The sequence below is a fragment of the Corvus hawaiiensis genome, chromosome 17, assembly GCF_020740725.1.
Source record: "Corvus hawaiiensis isolate bCorHaw1 chromosome 17, bCorHaw1.pri.cur, whole genome shotgun sequence".
In the NCBI taxonomy this organism is placed as follows: Eukaryota; Metazoa; Chordata; class Aves; order Passeriformes; family Corvidae; genus Corvus; species Corvus hawaiiensis.
This window is the reverse complement of record NC_063229.1, coordinates 1,750,690-1,770,999: the sequence shown is the minus strand read 5'-3', so window position 1 is coordinate 1,770,999 and position 20,310 is coordinate 1,750,690. Positions and strand designations below refer to the sequence as shown.

At 51.8% G+C, this 20,310-nt stretch overlaps 1 protein-coding gene across 13 annotated transcripts in view; it reads right to left on the bottom strand.

Annotated features, from left to right (window-relative positions):
• CHD6 (chromodomain helicase DNA binding protein 6) overlaps positions 1-20,310 on the bottom strand; it is a 92,621-nt gene that overhangs the window by 51,300 nt on the left and 21,011 nt on the right. For 11 of the 13 annotated variants that reach the window (XM_048322241.1, XM_048322242.1, XM_048322230.1 and 8 more), the window contains exon 2: positions 7,004-7,059. The exons of 1 other annotated variant lie outside the window; for it this stretch is intronic. In XM_048322241.1, coding sequence (XP_048178198.1) covers positions 7,004-7,036 — 33 coding nt within the window. In that variant the 5' untranslated portion in view covers positions 7,037-7,059. Of the gene's footprint in view, positions 1-2,182; positions 2,327-7,003; positions 7,060-20,310 lie in introns of all 13 variants that reach the window. One more of the 13 variants, XM_048322235.1, reaches the window with a different exon arrangement.

Sequence of the window (20,310 nt, the reverse complement as noted above, 5' to 3'; positions counted from 1 at the left end):
TTGGGGAAAACCACGAATTTTGGTTAAATCCTGCTGCCCTCCTAAGCGGCTTCTACTTCTCAAGGTGTGAGGGGGGTGTCCTTGTCACATGCTCTGTACAATTCAGTTTTGCCATCCTCCCCCTGCAGAGCTCTCTTGGCCCAGCTACAGTCACCCTCTTCTCACAGGTGGGCTAGGCCAGCTCTCAGGCCACCTGCCTTATCCTGTTCAGCCTTCAGTTCATTCTTCCAACCCCACTGGCTATGGCAGTAGGCAGCACGTAGCATCAGAGGTACCACAGGGTAATAGGAGGGTTTCTGCTCTGTTCCTTTTCCCTTTACAAACCACTGAATGCACCCTGGGACAACCTGTAGGCAGACACCAAACTCTGCCAGTGCTTTACAGTCTCCTCCAGGAGCAGAGACAGCCCCCAGTGACAACATGCACATGGCTGGTTCTCCCATGCTTTACTGGGTACATCTTGAGACTTTCCTCAACTTTTCTGCCTCCATTTCCACTTCAGCATCTCAGATGACTGCAGGAATCAGCCAGCAGCTTTCTTTCCCGACCCATGCTGTGAAAGCAGCAATATCTTCCCTGTATTTGGCTTCCTTGCCTTTAACCAGTCACTAATTTACAGAAAGGCCTTTTATCAGGACAATGCTTCACGTGTTTACAAGCATTCAGTGAGAAACTTCCTCAGCTGCTGGTTGGGAGCCCATAAGCCTTGCACCACCCCAGCCCAACTTCAGCCCTGTGACCCAGTTATCTTTAAAATCCCCAAGAGATTGTAAGGACTAACTCTGCTTTGAAAAAGTCATGCTGACTATTCACCAGCATAGTATTTTCAGAAACAAAGTGTTTATTATAGTTCCTAACTATTACTCAATACCTAAATGAACTTACTGGCCTTTAGTTTCACATTTACCCCCCTCTCCCCTTCCATGGCCCTAATGGGTGATGGCCCCAATACTATTTTTTTTTTTAATTTATTTTTTTAAATTTTATTTTCCCAAATCTCATTGTGTTCCTTTACAATTCCCGAGTAACAGGGAAAAACAGGTGGCTTATGTTACTTTGCTCAGAAATGTCTTTACCACTCCCTTTAAGGGCAACCCTCTAACCCTCAGAGATGACTCTGGGTAGGGAGCCTGTTTGATTGAGCTGTTCCACCAATGCTCAGTTTCCACAAGCCCTCACTTGGCACCATATTTACCCCGTGACTCCTCTTAAAGGCTTTTTAATCCTGAGAGAGTTGGAAAAAGATTTTTTATTAGACTCCATGTCTTTAGTGGTTCCTAAAAATCTGTGATGCCCTGCCTTGCTACAGGGTTACTTTGAAATTCAGAGTACATGTCCTTTTTCTTACTATCGCTTTTTAAAACTAAATAGAAACATAATTTTCCATTCAACTGCCCATTCTACACGTCTTTTTACATGTCCACCTAAGCAAGCTTGTTGCTTCTGGGTATTTTGGAGTGGGGAAGAAGTAAAGATGATGACTTCCAGGTTTTCGTAGATGATGCCCATCTCTGAACCTCTGGTAACCCAATCCAAGCAGCCTCTGCTTCCCCAGAGCACTTTTTATCCCTAGAACCATGCCTTTGCACTGTCTCTGAACTGGCATTTTTTTTGGTGATGATTGTAATGATTTCACACTTCCAGAATACACTTTTATGTAATGGTTTTTTTATTCACAGAGTAATCTTCTATAAATTACATTTCATAGAGTCCCTCAGCATCCCTGGAGCACGAAGTCTTGTTCCATGTGTCTAACTACTGTCAAATAGAAGGTCAGGAGAAAAAAATGTTTAAAACCTCCCCAGAGAGCTGTGGAGGCTAACAGAGCACACTTATAATTGCATGACCCCATTCTACGGCAAAGCCAAGGTCAGGGTGGGCCTTAATGGTGTGGTGTGTTTCCTTAATTTAAAATTGCTTTGTTTCACTTATAGTCTCAATTTGAATCCTGAATTTTTATTCAGGATTTGGGGGAAAACACCACCAGGAGGTGGGAGGCAAAGCGGCTCCTGCCCCTGTTCCTCTAAGGGGTCCCTCCCTCTCTCAAAATGCTGAGCCTGTGGGATACACTGGATGCTCCGACCCACGAGGCTCACACAGCACCCCCGACCCTCTGCGAGCCCTCCAGCAAAGCTGGGTTCACAGGGATGTGAAGGGACAGTTTACAAACTTCCCTTGGTACCTGCACGGGAGCTCAGGAGCAGTAAAATTCAGCAGTGTTTTCCCCACACCTGCTCAGGGCAAGGACGAGCTCAGGCCAGTGGGTGAGCCAGGCCTGTGGTGAGCAGGGACAAAACCCTCAGCCTCACCTGCCTGCGCCAGGTACCTGCAAAGGGAACAACAGTGAAGAAGAGGAAACTGCAAAGAGAAGTGGGGAGGGGAAGAAGCAACATCTGCTGCCCCATAAAGGTAGCACGGATTTACACAGCTTATGCACTTGCAGCAGCAGCAGTAGTAATAATAATAATAATAATAATAGTAATAATAATAGTAATAATAATATCTGTGAGAGGCAGGAGCAGAGAAGCTCCCCTGGACCCACATGGCAAAAGTCCCATGCCACCACTGCCAGGAGATGTGATGGGGATCAAGGAGATGCTGCATCTGCACTGCTGGGTGTTGGAGCCTGATCCATATCCAAACCCTGCACTGTCCCACAAGTTTGGGTGTGGGAAGGAGAAAAGACCAAAAGCTTCATGCCCACCCCATAATCCATCCTGCAGGCTTTTTTCTCCAAAAGCACAGTGTTCCCAGCAGGACAAAGCTCTGCCATGCCTAAGGATCTGAATGGCAGCTCTGTCCAGCAAGGAGGCAACAGATGAGCCCTTCTAATGGTCACACCACCAAGAGCAGATCCACCTCCCCTGGCAACCAGGCTCAGACGACATCCACACAACACAGTCTTGCCAGGCAGTGTGACCACAGCCAGCAGCAGTGGCCGTGCCACATGCCACCTTGCACCCAATTGCAAGGACAATTCAAGCCCTGTTTGCTGCAGGCTTGGCCAAGCTTTCCTGCAGCCTGCCAGGAGAGTTCTGCAGAAGCCCGCATTTGGGTCTAGGGCATGCATCAAACCCCCCAGAGATCTGTTCTGTATGTGGAGTGTCCACAGGGACCCTGACTGCAGGGGCCATCTCCATGCTCTTTAGGCACAGACTGATGCCTGGGGGCTGCCCAGCACCCTCACTACCCATCTCCCCCCACCAAAGTCACCAGCCAACCTGCTGCTCCACCAGCAGGGCATCATGACACAGCTCTGCCTCCCTGAGAGGCTCAGGCTGGCTGTCACCAGCCCAGTCTATCCACACAGCTGGCCACAGAGCCCAACAGGAGCAGAACAGGCAGCTTCTTTCACACAGAGGGTTTTGGCAGGCTGGTGAGCCAAACCAGCCCCATTCCCACCAGCAGCGTGCACAGCATGGGCTGTTGGGTTCTGTTTGCCCGGTGTCCGCACCCCTTGTTTCCAGCTCTTAATCCAATGCAGCAAGAAGCTAAAAATATACAAGTGCCACCTTCCATCATGTCTCCGAGCAGGCTCTGCAGTCACTATGGGATGTGCATGATGGAGGTGGGGCCTGGCTCTGTTCCCAAGATGCTCCACCACAATGCAGCCCTCAACAACTACAGCTAGGAAGCTCCGTCGGGTGACTGGGCCAGCCCGGTCCCAGCGCCCTGGCACAGGGAATGGGTGGGGCAGAGGGCAATGCTGCTGCCCTGCGCTGTCCAGGCTGTCCTCCCCACTCAGTTCTCTCTGGCAGGGAGGAAAGCCTGTGCAGCCCTTGGACGCTGGGGGAGACCCAGCACTCCTGGCTGTGTGTGCAGGAGAAGGGCACCCTGGCAGCTCACTGCTCTCCCCACCCTTCACCCTGACAGAGTGAGTGCCCAAAACTCCTCCACGCACCCAGCGCCCGGGGTCATCACACCTGACAGTCTCATCATGACAAAAAAAAGCCCACAGACACAGCCTGGGACAGAAACACAAGTGCCCCCCGGCTTGGACAGCCCTGTCCCCTGTGCCGGCTCCCACTGCTCTGGATCCCGCTCCAGCCACGGGGAACTCTGGTAAAAACCCCCAACAGCATTTCCAGTACGTGAGACAGCAAAGCTCACTTTCACATAAACAGACCCATAAAACTCAGGAAAATCCTTCATTTAATGCAGTGAGTGCTTGATGCAAAAACAAGCAGAGCTCCCACCAGATGCTCCCAGGGGCCTCCCTCTTGCAAGGGCTGCCCAGCAGCCACATGGTGCCTGCAGCCCTGGGCTGTTCCCCACTGCCTCCCACTGCTGTCCGCACACTGCAGGGGATACAGCCATTCCCACCACTTCCAAGCCAAGGCTGGAAAGTCTGAAGAGCCCTCCAGAAGAAGGCTAAGGGATCACAAGGCTTTCCATCTCTCTGTCTCCAACATAATTCTGCTCTGCTACCACAGTCCACGCAGGATGGGAGCATTTCCATGGCTCTAGAATAAGGAAATTTACAGGCACTGTGGGATAACTGCATTTATTTTAGTTCATTATTTCTCTGGTTATTTAACAATTCAGAGTTTGGCAGAAATAAGGAGTAGAAGACCCTTCGGTGCCCAGGGACAAGCAGGACACAGACAGGACAGGCAGTCCAGGGAATGATGGTGCTGAGCCCTCAAAGGAAATCCATCACTTGTCATTGCTCTCGGGGGTAACCAGGCACTCCTGTCCCACCTCCACCAGCAGACAAGGCACCCTGGCATGAAAACTTGTAAGTCATGAGACAAGTGACAGGTTTCACGAGTTAGTCACAGCTTGGTGACAAATGTACCAGATTTTTGTGCATTACTAAGGAAGAAGAGTTGTGGAAACACAGCCCCTGCCTTTGCTAACTACAGCCCCTCAGACAGCGCACCAGTTGGCATTGCCATCATAATTTGCACAGGAAGAGAGGTACTGCTGTGGGGGGCACCAAGGGGGCACAGAGAGGAGCTCCTCCCCAGACAGCCCACTTCAAGACCCCATCTCTCCAGCCCAGGTTTCCTAATCCACTGGCAGTGGATATAGGCAGGACAAAGCACTGACCTAGGACAGCCAAGGGCTTGGGAAGGGAGGGAGCACATCCAATACTTTTTCCCAAAGGCAGTTGACAGCTCTCCTGCCATCCCTCACCAATATGAAGGGTACCAGCATTTTGCCAGCCTTTTCACGCTTGGGCCTGAACCTACAGCTACATGATGCCCAACAGGGAGTTTCTGCAGGTGAGAGGCTGGCAGGGAAACACAAGACTTTTGAAAGCCTTGGAACCACATAAGCATCTCATCTTCTCCAGAGAGACTTTCCAATGGAAGGCAACAGCCCCCCTTGGTGCCATGAGAAGTCTGTTTACAAGGTGTGGGCACTCCTGGGCTCAGGTGTCCAGAGCAATGTTGACCCCTTGTGAGTTTTGCCCCCAATGCTGCTCATCTGAGCATTACAGGGAGCCACCCACCCCTTCAACCAGGCACCCAGAATGCCCGCAGGAGCCCTGCTTGGCCAGGCTTTCTTCCAAACACTGAATTTGGGAATGCTGCACTCTACCCCATGACATGCTGCAAGCATTGTTGGGTACTGCTGCTGGCTTAGAGAGCTCAGGAGATGAGCAGCTGGAACACTACCCCTCCTTGCTCACACCACATGCCTTTATCTTCCTCCCAGATTTTATCTGCAGCAGCAGCACAGAAAACGATTTGTCAGTTGAGCCCCCTAAAATTTCCAGTTGGTGGGGGAGGATGGTTCTGCTGTGCTTAAACCCCATGTCATTTCAGTCATCCCATCTCGAGAGCACCCAAACCTGCTATATTAGCCCAATGAGTAGCATGAATTTCTTACCTGGGCTTTGCTATCAGAGGAGGGTGATCACAGACCCACACCCCAAAGCACCCTGCTCTCCTCCAGGCCTTTGCCCTGCCCCATCAGGAGCAATCCAGCCATGCTGGTACACAAGACCTTCCATGCTTCCTTCCTCCTCCTCACCTTGAGGCTGGCTCTGCTTCTTCACAGCATCTTTAGAACACAGTTCTAAACTCACTACTTCCTACAGTACTGGTGCTCTGAACACACACCTAATATCTGCAGCATCTGCCTTGCTGCAAGCCCAGAACAGCACACTGACCTCTTCAAAACACTTCCCTCCCTTCCTCATCCCATCAACCTGCCATGGCAGTGTGATCTGGGGTACCCTGAGCAGCACGTGCTGCTTCAGAGCTGGTTAGAAATGGCACTGGCTTGTGCTCTCAAACAGATTTATCCCTTAGCTCAGTGCTCACTTTAATGGTTTTCCATTAAAAGCAGCAGGGACACAAATTAGCTCCAGGCAGACCAGTTTGTTCTATACCTCCAGCCATATTTCAGCCCCACAGGCAGAGTAAGACTCCATGCATGTAACAGGTCCTTTCCCCTCAGCAGAGTGCCAGCAGTCAGGCCCTTCCCCTGCACACAGTTAATATGGAGACCACTGGCTCATAAATCTCTGGGAGCAGCAGGTTGTTATTATCCAATGCAGCAATGCAGAAATGGCAGCTTTGTGAGATGGGATTTTTTCTGAGTAAGGGAAGAAAATTCCCTGTCCAAGCTCTCACAGCTCCCAGACATGATCTTCCCAAACCTCCCAGCTGGTATTAGTCCTGGTGTATCATGTCAGTAACAGTAATCACAGCAAACATGTGGTTTTGTAATGAGATTACAGCAAGAACCAGTACTATGGACTTCAAGACAAAAAGAAGGGCTGTTCCTCCACTGGGGACAGCACCAAGTCAAGAGCATTTCCACTACTGAAGATAAACTCCACCTTGTTCAATGGCCCCATAAGGCTCGCCCACTCTGGGGTGCAGCTCAGGTCAAACTTCAAGGAGCTGAGCTGCACCCCTGTCTGGCAATTCAAGACAACACTCCCCCAGCCTCCTTCCCACCATACATCAGTTGAAACCATTTCCACATGGGACATGGTCTTCAGGCCTTGACAGCTGAATTGGGAGAAGGAGAGAGGGTCACAAACCTGCTTTTCTTTTTTCTGTATTTTCATTATCATCAAATCTGGGATGAATGTTATTTCTGCAAGACACAACACAAAAAAAAATTCACAATGATGAGACTGCTGAACCTGAGGCACTTCATCCTTCCAACTCACCCCTCCCGGCGGCCAAGCCAACCCCGGGGCTGCTGAGAGCAATAAAACTGCTGGAATGAAACTCTCAGGGACAAGCTTGGGGACATCTGCTCTGCTGAGCCATGGAAAGAGCCCAACCACAGATATCCCCCACAGCTCAGTGCTGCCTGAAACCCACTGGCCAAGACTAACATGGCAGCCGCAGTCTCAGCAAGAAGCAGCACTCCTGGGGCAAGCACAGAACACACTCCAACTCCTCAGAGCCTCGGGTATAGCCCAGGCCCCGCTGAGAGACGTGTCGGACACTGCCAGCCCTGCAGCAGCAGAGGGAAGTAAACAAACCAGCCTCTGCCAAGCAGCAATGACAGCAGAAAGAGACAGGAGAGGATGCAGGAACTTGAGGCAGGCTGCAAGCCCCATGACTGTGACCACAGAAGAGCTGCTATGGGGACGAAGATGGGGCAAGCAAGGAGGAGAAGAGCCATGTCTTCCCAGAAGCAGCCCCAGATGCAGTGCTGGGGCCAGGCTGGCTGTGTCCCCAGGCCTGTGCCCCCACGGCGGGGAGGACGCTGCATGAGTAGCACCCACCTTGCAGCCCACAGGGCAGGATGGGCTGAGGGAGGGATGATTTCCAAGCAACTCCCCTACACCAGGCCTGATCAGAGGGGCTGCAGTTGCAAGTCCAGCTCTTAGCAGCACCTTAGTGCCAGAGGCAATGAGGTCCCCACACTGTACCCCTCCGGCGGACCAATGAGGGGTCTGTGGCAATGCAGCACCATGAGAGCTCTCTGGGGCAAACAGAGTGTTCCCCCAGGATCCCTGCAACAGTGGCTGTGGCCCAGCTCGGCCAGCAGCACTTTTTAGCTGGTCTCTGCAATGGCCACAGCTCCCAGGCACTGCCAGAGCAGCTACACCCAAACACAGAGGAACCCAGAACCCCCTCCTGGGCTTCACACACCCTCAGGACCAGGCCAACCTGCCCAGGCCTGATTTCTCTGGGGACTGGGCATAGGTTGGACACTGCCAGATGCAGGAGAAAGCTGGCCTCACCGCCTCCTTCCCACCAGTGCTGTGGTGGCAGGAAGGCCAGGAGCAGCCCTGCCACATGCAGCGCCGGTCCTGGGTGGATGGGGCGCTGCTGCAGCTCCCCAGGATAAACACGCTGTGACAGTCAAGCGGACAGCGTGAGGTCACAGTCCATGCCCTCCCCACAGCAGCTCCAGCCATGGCACACTCAACACAGCCATCGGCAGTAGATGCTTTTTGGGCAGCCAACCCTCAGCAGTTGTCTGCTGCACAGTGCCAGCAACAGGTGCCAAAGAGCGCAGAAGTATTTGACAAGTGTTTTAAGACAGAAGTCCCACAAACACCTGCCTCTCCTTTCCCTCCAGTACCATGCAAACCCCACTCCATGAGCCATGAGCCATCAGACTTGCTGGCACAAGGGAGCAGCTTGCACTGCTGCCAGCCCACAGGCCAGCCCCAGTGACACCCCGTACCCCCATCGTGTCTCCCTCCTTGGCAGGAACACCAAAAGCCAACAGGTCCTACAGGTGGGCACTTCTCAGGCCAGCATGAGGTGACCAATTCTGCATGCTGATGCTGGTCCATGGCTCATGCCATCATACTGAAGAGGCAAAGGCTTCTAACTCTGATCCTGGCTACATGACACAGGCCAGCATGGCCCACATCTAAGTCAAGCTAGGTGAGAGCAAGGAAAGGCACCCAGTGCCACGACCTGAGCAGGGAGGAGTTTCACGGCATCTGTGGACAAGATGACACAGGACTCTTTCTCATGACTAAGCCTGTCCCATACAGACCCTCCTGTACTGCTGCAAATGTGTCCCAGGAGGGCCCAGAGAACACAGGGCTAAGTCAAGCTAGAAGACAAGTGCAGCTGCAGTAGAGGTGCTCTCCAGGAAGGACCACGCAGAGATTTCAGACCAAGTGGGAGCAGCAGCTCAGAACAACCCTGCTGGGCTCCAACAGAGAGCAGTCCCATCCCAAGGGTGTGCTTGGAGCCAGATGTGTAGGAGACCTGGGTTTGGTTCATCTTTCACAGTGGTCTCTGTGCTGCAGGAGGCTCCAAGGTGCTCAGCTTAGCCCTCCTTGCCAGCAGCACGAGTGCACTGCTCTTGCCCCACCTGCCTCAGCTTGGCCCCCAGCAGGGCCAGCCAGCATCCACCCAGCCGAGCTGCTCCTACCCTTGCTCTACTTCCCAGTCCTGCCCTCACAGATTTTAGAAACACCACATCATAGAATATGCTGAGTTGGATCGGACCCATCAGGATCATCAAGTCCAACTCCTGGCCCTGCACAGAATGCCCCAAGAATCCCATCATGTGCCTGAAAGCATTGTTCAAACACTTCTTGAAATTGGACAGGCTTCGTGCTGTGACTTCCCTGGGGAGCCTGTTCCAGTGCTCAATCAATTTTCTGCTGGAGTAACCCAGAAGATGGATCTGGGGCACTCCAGCTCTTCAGGGAACTAGCACTCTCTTCCTGCTGTCTTCTTTCCATCATCAAAAGGCTGTGAAGTCCCTCAGAACCCTGGCAAGGCATGGGATCCCTTCTGTTCTCAAGGAGTTCTTCTCACTACTGCCTTGCCACAAAGAATCACTTGACACTTAACTAAGTACCTGGCACACACCAAGGGATTTTGCAGGCCAGCCAGCTTGCTGCTCCCAGAGCCAGAGCAGAACCTACACCACCCAAACAACCTTCAGGCTGTAGGCTGAGCCCTGGCACCTGACATTACAACTCTAAGGTGCCTGTGCATGTCTCCAGCTGATATAGCTGTGGGGACAGCACCAGGACAGAATCCAGCAGCACAGGACTCTCCCACAGCAGGAAAGCAGGACACTGGTAGCATCCATCTGCACCCCTCTGGGAACCACTGCATCTCACCAGTGCAGCTTGGTCCACCTCCAAAGCCTGGGGAAAGGCCACTGCCAGCCCAGTGAGACTGGGGGCATCTGTAGCCCTCTGCTCCTATCCAGCAGAGCTAGGGTCCCACATGGAGCACACAGGAGGTTTCACTGAGACCCAAGTGATGCCAGGGAAGGAGAAAGGATCAGACATTGTCTGCACGACAGCAAAACTTCTGTCAAGCTAAAGTCAAGATAAATACCTTGCTACAAGTTCCTTGTCATGGGGCTAGTCCAGGCTGGACCCCTCTCATTGTGTGGCCCACAAGAGGCCTATCACTCAACTCTAGGTTTTCAGGGTGCTTGGTTTTTTTTTAAACAAAAAGTCAAATAAAAAAATCATATACTGTGCATCATACACATCGAGTGGCCTAAGCCCCAGCTCACTGCCTTTTGTACAGTGTTAGCTCAGGCAGCTGCAGCAGCTGAATGAGGGTGGAGGATGCCTGGACACTTGGTGCTGCAGTGAGCAGCCCAGCTCTGCTGCCTCCAGAGCCCAGCAAAGGGCTGCAGGGCCCTGCTGCCCTCAGCCCTGGTGCTGTCCCACACCCCTGGCCCCTGCCCCCGTGGGCTGCTGCTCCAGCACCACCCTGCCTGTTCCTCCCCAGGCACCAGCATTCAGGTAGGGCAGGATCCCAAGCAGGCAGCACTGGGCTGGCAGGGCAAAGGCTGCGGGCAGGGGAGGGCAGCCAGCGCCGGGAGACAGCCGCCCAGAGGAACGAGCTTTAGCTTTGCATCATGAGCCTCATCACCAGCAGCAGGAGGCCAAGCACAGCTTCTTCACCAGGACAGGGAGCAGGCAGCTGGACTCTGCCACATGTCTAGTGGTCCCAAGAGTGGATGTGAAGGGCAGGAATGTTCCTGAGCTCTCCAGCAGAAAGGAGAGCTGGACCCTCACTGCCAAAGCCTGCAGCCTGTCATTCTTCTTCCCACGGCACCTTTGGACGAGGTTGTGGGGCAGGGTAATCTGCCCATTCCTAATATCTGTTTTCTTCAGGATGAGCAGCATGACTCAGGAATAACTTTTCCCAGGTTAAAGTCAGTATCAAGGAAGGCCTTTCGCAGTTCCCTGAGTGTGGTAGGCTGCAGACAAGCCCCAGCTTTGGGGGTTTACAAGAGGCAGCACAGAAGCCCAGTCAGTGGGTGAGCAAAGCAGGGCTGGCAGCACCGGCACACAGCAGTGCAGGAGGAGCTCTTGGCCAGCCCACTGGCATGCTCTGAATGAGGATCTAGACCAGAGGAGACAAGGGCACGGGTTCAAGAAAGGACATGAGACAGCAGAGCACGGGAGGGGGTTTCTCCCTGACCAAAGCAGAGCAGTCACTTCTTGACACAGACCTTTGTTTCTACTCAGACTCACATCTATGGATAGCTGTGGGAGACACAGCCAAACCCAGAGGGGACCCCTGCACAGCACCCACTCTGATACCGGCAGGAGGCAGCTACCAGGCCATGTGCCTCTTCCTCTCAGCAGCAAGGCCCACCCAGAGCCACAAACACAGCCACTTGCCCTTGGAAGGGAAGCACCAAGGAGTCCTCATCACTGGCCATAGCTCAGGACAGACTGTGCCCTGAAAGCACTCGGCTCAGGCCACAGCCAGCATTGGACAGCCAGGAACAGAATGGGCAGACCCTCCTCTCTCTTAAAGAGCCAAGAGGAAAAATCTATAGGTCTTTCTTCTTCTGTCTGTGCCCAGCTCGAGCATATCAATCTCTACATAGGCATTACAGGCATTCATGTCCTATTGCTGTAGAGTCCAGCTGCTTGGCACAACAAGCACAGAAAGGGCCAGACCAGCCCCAGAGCAGGGTACTCCCATATTCAGCGGTGGGCCCAAACCAGCGGACAGGTCTTCTGTAGGCTCTGTCCTCTCGTTCCAGCTAGTGACAGGCACACAACAGTATCACACTCACCGTACACCCATGTATTTCCATAGAAATGGAGCCATCTGCCTTGATAAAATAAGGCTGGGATATCAGTTAGATCCAGAGGAGACAGTTTAACCTCAAGATCCACTTAAACTGCTCAAGGGTAGGAAGGCTCTACAGAGACACCTGGACAGACTCGATCAGTGGGCTGAGGACAACTGTGTGAAGTTCAATAAGGTGAAGCATCAGGTCCTACACTTGGGTCGCAGCAACCCCCTGCAGCTCCAGGCTTGGGGAGGAGTGGCTCAAGAACTGTTTGGCAGAAAGGGACTGGGGGGTGCCAGCAGTGTGCCCAGGTAGCCAAAGAGATCAACGGCAACATGGCCTATATCAAGAACAGTGTGGCCAGCAGGACTAGGGAAGTGACCAATCCCCTGTACCTGGCACTGGTGAGGCACCTCAGATACTATGTTCAGTTTTGGGTCCCTCACTTCAAAAAGGGGACAAAAGGAACAGTTTGGTCCTGAAGCATGTCCAGGAAAGGGCAACACAGCTTGTGAAGGGTCTATAAAAAATGTCTTATCAAGAACAGCTGAGGGAGCTGGGTTTGTTTAGTCTTGAGAAGAGAAGGCTCATAGGGGGAACACATTGTTCTCTCCAGCTCCCTGACAGGAGGTTGTAGTGAGGTGGGGGCCGGTCTCTTTTGCTGTACCTGCAGTGAGAGAACAAGAGTAAATGGCCTTAAGTTGAGTCTGGGGAGATTCAGATTAGATATTAGAAGGAAACTTTTCACTGTTAGGGTGGTCAGGAACCAGAATAAGTTGCCACAGAGGTGGAGTCACCATCCCCAGAAGTATTTAAGGAACTGGATTGGGCACTGGGTGATGTGGTTTAGGGGTTAAAGTGGTAGTGCTGGGTAGGCCATTGAACTTGATGATCTTAAAGATCTCTTCCAACTTTGATGATTCAATGATTCTAACCAGGATACCCACCCTGACCACGTGCCAAGTCCTCCAAATGCAAGAAGAGGCCCTGTGAAGCCCGTACGGGTGTCAGGAGAGAGCCCTTGGTCTCCTGTTGTCTTGAGGTGATTTTATGATAATACTGTATTTTCCTATCATCTGCTTTATGCCCAGAAATGGGTCCCATAGCTTTAATCTGGGTCCAGGAGAGGGGGGAGAGAAGCCAGACGACTTCCTCAGCATGGTTTGTGTTCAAGGGCTCACACACTCCCCCGCATTCTCACCGCTGCAGAGCCGAGGGAGCACCTTCCTGCTTTTAGCCAGCCTCTTAGCTGAGGCAAGAAAATTTTCCCAGGACTGCATACCAAAATCCTCCAGTAACAACTTCTTCTTCTTCTGGAACTGTTCGGCTTAGCTGGGATCCGAGAACCAGATCATCGGACCCCGTGGACCAGCAGGGAGGCTGTGGCGAGGCCACATCCCGGCCTTGGGCCTCGGGAGGGGCCGAGCCAGCTACAGAGGGAACTCTAAAACCACCAGCTTTCTCCGCATCAAGGAGGTTTATTATCCAATATTACTCATTTTTTCTTTGCCCTGTTGGCACTCCGCTTGTTAAATAAAATTTTTTTTTCACTTTCATCCAAGAAATTCCTTTTGTATTGGTGGGAGAGGGAGTGCTGAAACCTGCCTTCTTACAAGGAGATGTTCATTACAGGACATTTCCTCCTAAACTTGCCTCAAACCGAGACACCTGTCTGCACACAGACCTGGCCACAGAGAGGGCACCCTGAGAGGATGACAGCACCCCAGGTCCTCACAGGGCCCTGCTCCAGCTCCTGGGATGACAGGCCATTCCAGTGTGTGGAAGGCTCCTTTAAACTGTGCTGGCAGGGGCCAGAGTCTCTGTGGCCAGCTGTGACTCCAGACACCAGGGAACCTGCAGCATTTAACACACTGTATTATTCATAATGCTCAGTTGGTTGAAACATGGCGTTAATAATGCCAAGGTTGTGGGTCCGATCCCCATACGGCCATTCATTTAAGGGCTAGACTCAATGATCCTTGTGGGTTCCCTCCAACTCAGAATAGTCTGTGATTCTGTGATCATCCTGTGGAGCAAGCACCTCTTGCTATCATCTCCTAGGGGACAAGCTGGACAGGAGGAAAAGGACACAATCATGTCTGCCTGGTGCTGTGGTCTGCTTTTGCCTGCTGCCTGGTCTCAGAGCCAGGAACTTGTCCAGCATCCTAAAGGGAAGCACACCACCTGCTAGGGAGCACCACCACACTGGTATGCAGATATATATGCACAGAGAACCCCACTTAACAAGCTATTTCCATACTAATTAAGAATTTGCAGATTAAAGAGAAACTCTAATCTCAAATGAGACAGCCCAATTTTCTAAATAAGCTTATGGTTTTCATATGGAGATCAACATGTTCTCACTAGCAGATCATGCAAGCACTGCAGGTTTATCGCCACGGCCACAAGTGGGAAGTTTTCATTTTCCATGTTCAAGTTTTTGTGCTTTTTTACACCTTTTAACTGATGCATGCCCCACCCCGTGCTGCCAGCCTGCAACACCCCTGCATCAGGCAGGCATCAAGCACTTTCAGCAGCCAAGGACAGGTCTTCCATGAGGTCACGGTACAACCTCCTCAGCAAGCCCCTAGTGCCAAGCACCACGCACATGCGGTGAGCACACCAACATGGCACACGCTGGCAGGCTGACCACACACTAGGAACTGTCTTGTTGCATTTCAAGAGATGAGCAGAGCAGTGCCGAAAGCTGTGCTTTGTCCCTCTTCATGAGCAGCCCAACTCGCTGTAGCATGGCCTCTACACAGCATCTGCTGCTAGCAATGACGTTTTCAGTCACACAGTTTCAGGCACATCAGGTTACTATCCTCCTCCCTTGTTTTTTTTGTTCTGAACGCACAAGCTATCCCTACACCAGACCAAGTCCACATCATGCCAATATTTCCTTTTGCTCTTCCCTGAGCTCCTCCAGGAGTTGCAGCATCCATGCAGATTCCAAGAACATTATCAGAAATTCCACAACTGAGCCAGCACTAACCCAAGACTAAGCATGTGTTCTCCCTCTTCTACCAGCCTTCCCACATGAGTGGCCAAGGTCTCCTCTGCAGCTGGAGGACTGATTTTCCCAGCTCAGAGGCTGTTCATGTACTGTGGACATGCAGAGTACTCCAGCCATGCAGCCCCAACACCAGTACCATGAGCACTCTGTGAAAGCAACCACAGGTCCCTGCGAGGAGCAATCTTCTATCTCATTTGTACACACAGCTCCATCCAGTGCATGTCCTGTAGAGTGGTTCACCTTGGTTTTCCCTCAGAAATGGGAGAAGATCTTCTCCATATGATCTTCAGAGAAAAGCAGCTGAGAGCAAAGGCACAGAGAAGCCACAGTGGCTCTGACTAGACAGCCTGTAAAGGGACAAGATCTCCAGGGCTTGAGGAGAACTTTTAACAGGCATTGCAGAAACACACTTGCCAAGTCTGGGACAAGAGGTCAACATATGAAGAAGAAGGAATAAAGTCCTAGAGTGGTAACAAGGATATATACCCAAAGGCATGTGCGAACTACTCCTCAGCCTGGCTTAGCCACAGTGCTTGCAGGGCATCCGAGCTGGAGCCTAGGGAGTGCAGAGCCTTGGCTGGGCTGTGCTGCCCAGCACCCCTGTACCACATTAACTCATCCACATGAGCAGAGACAAAGGAATACAACATTTGGAAGCCACAGCACTTGGGAGATGCTGTGGAACTGTCATAGACAGCTGTGAGCAGCCCCAAGGACTTTCCAGGACAAAGCCATCACAGACGGGCCACCATTGAGGATGCTTTTCAAGATCATACCTGATGGAAAGACAGACTGCCATTGCCTATATCCCGTTCCATGCCAGAAGGAGAGGTGGATGCTGGCATGTAAGCCAAAGTGCCTTTCCAGACTTTCCACCATACAACATGTCTCTACACCTAAGTATCCAATTTCCTGCTTGCTCAACACCACCTGCTGAAGATCTAGCTCTGAGGAAACAAAATGCACACTTGTGCACTTACCCTCAACCCGACTGATGCATGTGCTGGGCAACATAAGCACAGCACCAAGGACTCCATTTGTACATGCAGCAGCTACACCACTATCACACCAGGGAACTTGTGCTCCAACAGCCACCCAGCAGAATGAGAGCACTCGGACGAAGCCAAGCCAGGAGATGTTCTGAGCAGCAGGTACAGCCTTCTGCACATGGTGGGAGCAGGTATCAAGCATATGGCACCCAAGGAGTAGCTGGATTCAATTCTGAGCACAACAAACAGGTACTAATGCACACCCCAACTGCAGGATCCTGGCAAGCAGGACTCATGGCTGGTAGGATTTGCTTCTACAGGGTCCCGCTCTGCCCTGCTACCTGCAGCACCTTGCTATCACTGTCCTGGGTGTCCCACAGGTCCCTTCAGCAACCCACAGCAGCGTACACTTCTGCAAACACAGCCTTGCCAGGCAAGGATGTTACAGCTACACAGGCAACATTCCTGGCTCCTATAAGGCTCTAAAGCATGGAAATGAAGCAAGCGGTGCTCAGACAATACCTTGACAGCATCAAGCCTCCTCAAAGAGGCCAGCTCACATAGGCTGCAGTTCTCCTCGCATTGTTCTTCCATTGTTCCTTCCCTCCATTGATCTAAACCACTACGTTTCCTTGAAATTCACCGTCCAGCTGACACCCCAGCCTCAGTTCATAATCCTTCTACTCAGACATCTTCCAACAGCCCATGGCACCATTCAACACCAAAGCTCCTACTGGGGCTGTCCACATGTCACACAGCATGGCCCTGCTCCCCTGTGCTTCAGAGAGCCTCCTCTCCCAGCTCTGTCCTGAGCTCCTGTGAGGGACAGTGCCGGAAAAGGAAGCCCGACTTTCTGCACCTACCTTGCTTCTGTCTTTATATTATTTTAGATTGTATTTTTATTTCTATCCTGTGTAGGGGGCTAAAAAGAGCAGACAGGCAGCCCCACAGTGCAAAAGCAGGAAGAATGCTGCATGTGATGGACCCCAGCTCTCCTGCTGGTCTGCATACTGGGGGCTGTGCTTTCGGGAAGGCCAGCCTGAGGTCAGAGAGGATTGAAGGTGGAAAAAACACAGCATTCACCCTTTCAATCCCCAGGAAAATCCAAGACAAAACTCTGCTTGGAGTGATCAGCAACTACACAGCACATCCAGTGCTTGCAAGGGCTGGCATGACTGAGCAAATGGGGCAAATTCAGGAGGGTGGGGAAGGCTCAGAGTAATCTGTACCCTAAGGAAGAGCTCTTTGCCTGAGCAGTTTGCCCAGCATGAGGGATACTGGGACCCACTGCACCTCACTTCAGAGCACATTGCCCAGAGGAGGTCCCCAGCCCTACCAAGAACAGCTTCAAGCCTCTTTTCTCCAATTGTGCTGAGCTGTCCCCCAATGGGAAAGTAACCCTGGCTTTTTAACAAGCCTCTGGAAGCACATCCCTGGCCACACTGCCTGCCCAGAGCAAGGACCAACCCAGGAGAACACTTTGCAGTCCCTCTGTTGAGTCTGACTACCCGGCAGAGGTACCACAGTGTTAGGCTGACCCAGCACACTTTGTTCTCAGGCCCACAATTGTCTCAAGAGCTGAACACATCCAAAATACCACTGTTACCATCTGATCTGAGAAGTCCTTGGGCCACAGTAGGCTGGGTGAGAGGCACCTGTGGCAGCGCCCTCCGAGCAGGCCCCAGCGTGTCCCACACGGCCACTGCCATGGTATGTGAGGTCCACAGAGAAACCCCCAATGCCACTGTGACCACGAGCCTGTGAGAAGCATTCTAAGTCACAGTGCTGCAAGCAGGAAATCTAAGACAAACCGCCACAGGACACCAAGGAATTCCTAGAATGTGGTTTGCAAAAATAGTTACAATGCTAATGTGCCTGTAACTTGTCACAGCATGGAAACCACAGCTCTTCAGGGTCCCCCTTGGCCCACCAAACAGATCTCAGAGAACCTCAGACACATCACACAGCAGTCTCAAATCCACAACTCAAAGAAATCTCCTGGTTTAGCGGGATATGCATATTTTTGGCCAGGTTTTGAGACTTTAAAGACAACAAAATCTCAAACAATACTCTCTAATATGAATTAAATTTACATTCAGCATAGCAGTCTGTAAGCATAAGTAGCATTCATTGTTTTGCTACTTCAATCTCGCTGGGAAGATGCTGCAACACACACCTCCTCGCCCGCAGGCTGAGAGCAATCAGAAGGAAATCCTGATGGATCAGCTCCAGCTGCACAAAGCTCCCAGACAAACACTAACGTGTCAGCCCAACAACCCTGCATTCAAAACTGTCAGTGTTTAAATTACCGTCGAAGAATAAATAATTCCTAATACTTATCACCTTCTGTGACAATGACAGCGAGCTCTGTGTGAAGGTTGCCCAGATCCAGCTCATTTTGGGAATGGCAGCACAAGTGAGCCTGCACAGGTGGGGACGTGGACTGCAGGAGAGGACCCACCACAGCCAGCCCTGCACTGGGGGCTGCTTACAGGGCTCCTCCCAGAATCCAGCCTGGGTCCCCCAACCCAGGACCCTGCCCAGGTCAGCTGTTAGCTCTGAGAATAGCTCAGATCAGCTGCAGAGGATCAAATAATTGCCCTGGGGATAGGAAATACCAACTATTTTCAGTTTTCTGGGAGCACTGTTGGGCCAGGAAAGGCAGGGTGCAGGCCACCCAGCCTGGGGGGAGGAGGGCCTGACAGCTTGTTACACGCTTTCATTGTTGCTTATCCCAAGAAAAGGAAAAGGTTTCCAAGTGAGTTTAAACCTCACACTTGCTTTTTTGAAACCGTTTTCCAGACTGCAGTTTCACACTAGGAAAATATAAAATACGCAGATTTTCCACCCGAGGCTCAATCCTGACATCTCCCACTCCTACTTGCAGAGCAGCAGGGAGCGGGTGCAGCCCCGGTGCGAGGGGCACACAGAACTGCTGGTCAAGCTCCACAGGGCAGCCTGGATTGGAGCTCATACCCCTCATCACAGGCACTCAGCAACCTGCTCTTGGCTCCTTTTCCATCAAATCTTTGCAGCTTACCTTTAAAAAGCCACATGAGATCCCTAAAACTGTTTCACAGGCTGAAAAACTATTTGTGTCCGTAAAGAAGTTCCTTATGGCAGCAGGAGATGCCTGCTCCAGACAGTACTGCCTCCATGCCAGGGCAGCAGCAGAAGCATCTGCTGCCCACCTCTCAAAGCAGCACCTGTCCCTCTCTCCAGCCTGATGTCTGGGGTGCCCACGGCCTTTGCTGTATTTCAACCACACCACTGCACATCTCAGAAGGGTATTTAAAGGACACTGATGGCAACATTCAAAATGAAAATACCCTAGTGAAGGTCTGAACAAGCACTCCTAACTGAACTGAAAATCCTGCCCACCAATGCTGTATGCTAGCAGCAATGCCAGAATCCAAATCTGAAGCTTGGATGCAAAACTGGGAAGGAGCAGCCAGTCTGTGCTAGCATCCACATCCTTCAACAGCCCTGCTGACAAAGGCACGGCTGCCTGGCACCCCTCTCGAGCAAACGAGAATGAAGGGGAAAAGGCAAGTGAGTCAATGTTGCCCAATCCTGTCTTTTAAACAGCAGTTTTCTGACTTAAAAAAAGTCCAGAAATATGCATATAAAATTTTAAGGAAGCCGAGCTCAATCCTGTTCTGCATCACTGGCAAGCCTGGGGAACAGGTCCTCCATGTGCACAGGACAGGTGTGGGACTGGGGCTGTAACAGCACTGCTGGAGCACAGAACACCCGGCCCGGGAGAAGCCTCCCCTGGCAGCTCTTGGCTGGGCTTCAGATATGAAATTAAGATTAGGGCTGAAGAAAAGCCAAAATTCATAGCTTGAGAGGGGCCAGAAAGGGCCCACTAGAAGAAAGTAGGGGATGCCAAAGACCTGAGTTTGCAGACACCTTCCTGAAGAATGACCTTGACCCTAATAAGATTAAGGTTGGGATAATGCTGAGTGGGGCTGCAAAAGTACACGGCAGCTTCCAAGAATGCTGGGCTGGGAGAAAACACTGGTCCAGATAATTGGTAGAAAACTTCTCTATGGCTTCTCACGAAAATCAGGGCTATGGCTAAGAAAAAGAAAACCTAGAGGTGCAGAGGAGGCAGAGCTCAGCCGAGCAAAGCAAGAACTGCACGAGGCCTCACCTGGGAAAAAGCCTTCATTAGGAAAAAGGCTGGGGAGCTTAGCTAAGGCTCTGCTGGAAAACCAGCATCAGGGTCCAGAGTCTAGCACTCACGTGGAGCTGGAAAGGGATGGCAAAAGCTAAAGGGGCTGGCCTGGGAAATGGTTTAGAAGGTTCCCTACAATTCAGCTGGAAAACAGCTCAGGTCAGGGTCTG